This window comes from Merops nubicus, unplaced genomic scaffold (genome assembly GCF_000691845.1).
Source record: "Merops nubicus isolate BGI_N331 unplaced genomic scaffold, ASM69184v1 scaffold41824, whole genome shotgun sequence".
NCBI classification, from domain to species: domain Eukaryota; kingdom Metazoa; phylum Chordata; class Aves; order Coraciiformes; family Meropidae; genus Merops; species Merops nubicus.
In genome coordinates, this window is record NW_008602967.1 from 1 (window position 1) to 3321 (window position 3321).

Sequence of the window (3321 nt, forward strand, 5' to 3'; positions counted from 1 at the left end):
CGGGCGGGCCCCCGCGGGGCGTCCGAGGCAAAGTGCCGAACACCAGGACCCAGCAACAGACGTCACACTTTGGACTCGACGTGATGTTCCTCTGTAGCCTGCGCTCTCCCCGTGCTGCACTCCCCGCCAGGCGGGGATCCCCAGAGACGTCTTCCCGCCCGCAGCTCCCTGGGACTCCTTCTGCTGACGTTGGAGGAATCAAATGCACGATGTACTTCACCGATGAAGTGTTGTGACAGTCTCTGACTCAAAGGCAAAACAACTGTAAAAGCAGAAGCCCCTCACACCACGGCTACTTCGGAATACGGCTTCTTGTACTCGCTGTTCCCCAGGGCAATTATCGTTAACAGAGAACATACCAGAGATAGAAAACTGAGAAGATATTTGTAGCACTCATTTCAGCGTGAAGTACACCAAAGAACACAGCTCGAGTATTCTAAAAAAACTTGAGCCCTGGGCCCAAATTGAGCTTTCAAAAATAAAAGTCTGAAAATACTTGATCTGGAAAATAAGTTTTCTAGACCTATGGTTTTATTCAGTCCTAAGCCTGCAGACTTTGGAAAATAAAACAGGAGAAGTTAAGTCACAGTGGCTGCACAAGGCTTAGGAGCAGAGATCCTACCTCCAGGACTACTTTGCTAAGTAGGGCTTGCAATTCTGACCCATCACCTACCCGCTTTCCTCAAAACCTTCACCTGAGGTCAAGACAAGCACAAAGCAAACAACAAAATAGAAAACAAATTTTTATTGAGTGAACAAAAGTCTAAAAGTTTCCCATTTTTGGTTAACAAAGGCAGCAACCTACAAAACCCCCGCATTCCATGACAAATCTTTTTATGTCACAAGATTTAAACCTTGAGCAGGTAAAACATTTGTACACAGAAATTACAGCTGTTGAGATGTGTTTGGGCAAACAATAGGATACATTCCAAATCAGGGGTGAAAAAAAGGGAAAAGAAGAGACTGCACATGGACACCTGGGAGAGCTTGAGTTGCTTGCTGGCTGAGAGGTATATCATGTCAGGGCTGCCAGCAGTTATCGGCACTCGCATCCTCTTCACACAAAACAAAAAGAGCAGCAGAAAAATGAGAAGTTTTAAGACTGAGCGAGGAAGAGATCTGCCACCAGCACGCCGTGTTCAGCGAGCTCACCTGGCTCACAGTAAATGCAGCTTTTTAATACTGACCATCACACGGTTGTGCTGGGCGAGTCCGTGCTCCCGAGAGGCTCCAGGACTCAGCTGCAGTACCCACGGAGCACAGGCCTGTCCTCAGCCTCACCCTGCCACAGGCCACTCCTCTCAGTCTGAAACAGGCACCCAGATAAGGGAAAAGAAACTGAGACCTGCTTGATGAAAATATGTTTAGCAGACTGACAGAAGTCTACGCAGAACTCAATGGAGAACGTGCATTCACTTTGTAAGTCTAACAAGGTTTTCTAACCTATGTGATTTCCTTTTCGCTGGATGTGGGCAGCCTTAACAAAATGAGTGTTCAAAAGGAAGGCAATGTTTACTTTTATCCGTACACCGTACACAGAATAACCCTTTTTGTAAAGTCATGTCATAAGTTTTCATGCTTTTGATTACTAAGTATTTTCAATGAAGCCTGTTTATTATATTGACTAATTTCAATCTGTTCCTTTCTTTTAATAGATCAGAACATAGCATAATTATTTCAAAAGAAATGATTGATTTTGTTGTCATACTTACTTTTGATTGCAAAAGTACAATAATCTGTGCTTGTCTGTCAGTTTATACATCAGATCTCATCAACTGCAACCGTATAATCAGATTTATTTATTAATTACGAAGCTGTATCTTATTCCATAATTCTATTCATATGTATTCTAGGACTAATAGATCCCTAATATGTCTTGATTAAAAGTAACTTTAATATATCAACTCTATTATCCAAAGTAAATTTTAATCATTGCCATCATAATCATTATAGCTCTGATATCCACTGTGCCTCCTCTCACGAAGATGAGGTCTCTTCCACGTGGGTTCCTGGTGGAAGCTGGCACTGAAGGATCGACCCAGTCGCCCGTGTTGTTTCTTGGAGATATTGTCTTCGCTTTCAGATTTGGAAATTCCTTGTGTTTGGGATTGTTTGTCCTGTCTAATGTTTCCAAATGGAAAATTCCAAGGACCGAATCTTTGCCAGTTAAGTCTCTGAAAGGCAATGATGCAATGAAGATTTCCTCCAACCTAATCAAAGTGAAAAAGTTCTTTGTTAAACACACACGGGCATGTTTCTAGCATACAGATATTTGAAATTAACATCTTTGGTTGTAACAAAATTCTTGGAGAAAGAAAACAAAAGAACCCACACCACCACACAAACGAAAAACAAACCCATAAAAAACAGATCCACAATCAAACAACTTGGCTCAATCAATTTTGATTGCTTCCCAGATTCAATTATTGCCTTCATTCTCATCTTTTTAAGTTATCCTTTTTCTCTTTCTGGGCTAGTATAATTTATCTTCTGCTAGTCTTTTTTCACTCTCCAGCCACTTTCACACAAATTATCTGTTCGGGTCCCTTCTCATCTTGCCGACATGCTCTGCCACAGGGTCTCCACACTTGAAATAATCTCTTCAGCCTATTATTTCTCATACTTTTAATCTGCAAATCAAAAATACCTCCCCTCCCCATGAGATACAGGCCTATCTACAGGAGGGAAAGATACGTATGTGGACAGTAAATCAGCACAAGACACATTCACATGTTCTTCTATGTTTGATCCTATCAACTGTACGTTCCCTCCTGCTTACATGTAGTTAGGAGGCCATGCAACAGAAGGATCTGCCTGTAATTTGTCTGTAGAGTATTTCTGTACTTGCTGCAGCTACATTTTAAGCCAACGAGCTTAAATATTGTGACCAAATACATTGTATGTGTGGAGATCCTGGTTCATCCTAGCACATGCCAGGCTACTGCAGTATTGTATCTTGTCCTGCAAGTAAATACAAACAACTCTGGTATGTAAGGACCCAGGTCTGAATTTTGTCTTCAGCAACACGTCATAACAAATTTCTTTTGGTGACGTTATCTTACACTGCTGAAGTAGCAGTAAGTTTGTGAAAGTCTACCACTAATTTCCTCCCATTTTCATAAGTTTACCTTACCTTCTTTGTTTTTCGATGCTGCAGTCCTCTCTCTAGCTGTCTAATATCTAGATATTCTGGATTTTGGGTGTTTAGGTCATTGACAATATCGGCCCACCTACAGAATAAAATAATTACCACTCAGCTGATATAACCTCAGCACCACTAAAACTCATGTACATGTGCATACAAACACATATCTGCAGCTT

The 3321-nt window shown here is 41.6% G+C and overlaps 1 protein-coding gene across 1 annotated transcript; it reads right to left on the reverse strand.

Annotated features, from left to right (window-relative positions):
* Positions 1-1925: 1925 nt before the first annotated feature.
* LOC103771230 (basic immunoglobulin-like variable motif-containing protein) lies at positions 1926-3230 on the reverse strand (the record flags this gene model as incomplete). The annotated part of the gene is given in 3 exon segments (XM_008938520.1): positions 1926-2230; positions 2388-2391; positions 3134-3230. Coding segments are annotated over 3 exon segments (406 nt in total), but the record flags the coding sequence as incomplete, so codon positions are not given.
* Positions 3231-3321: the final 91 nt, after the last annotated feature.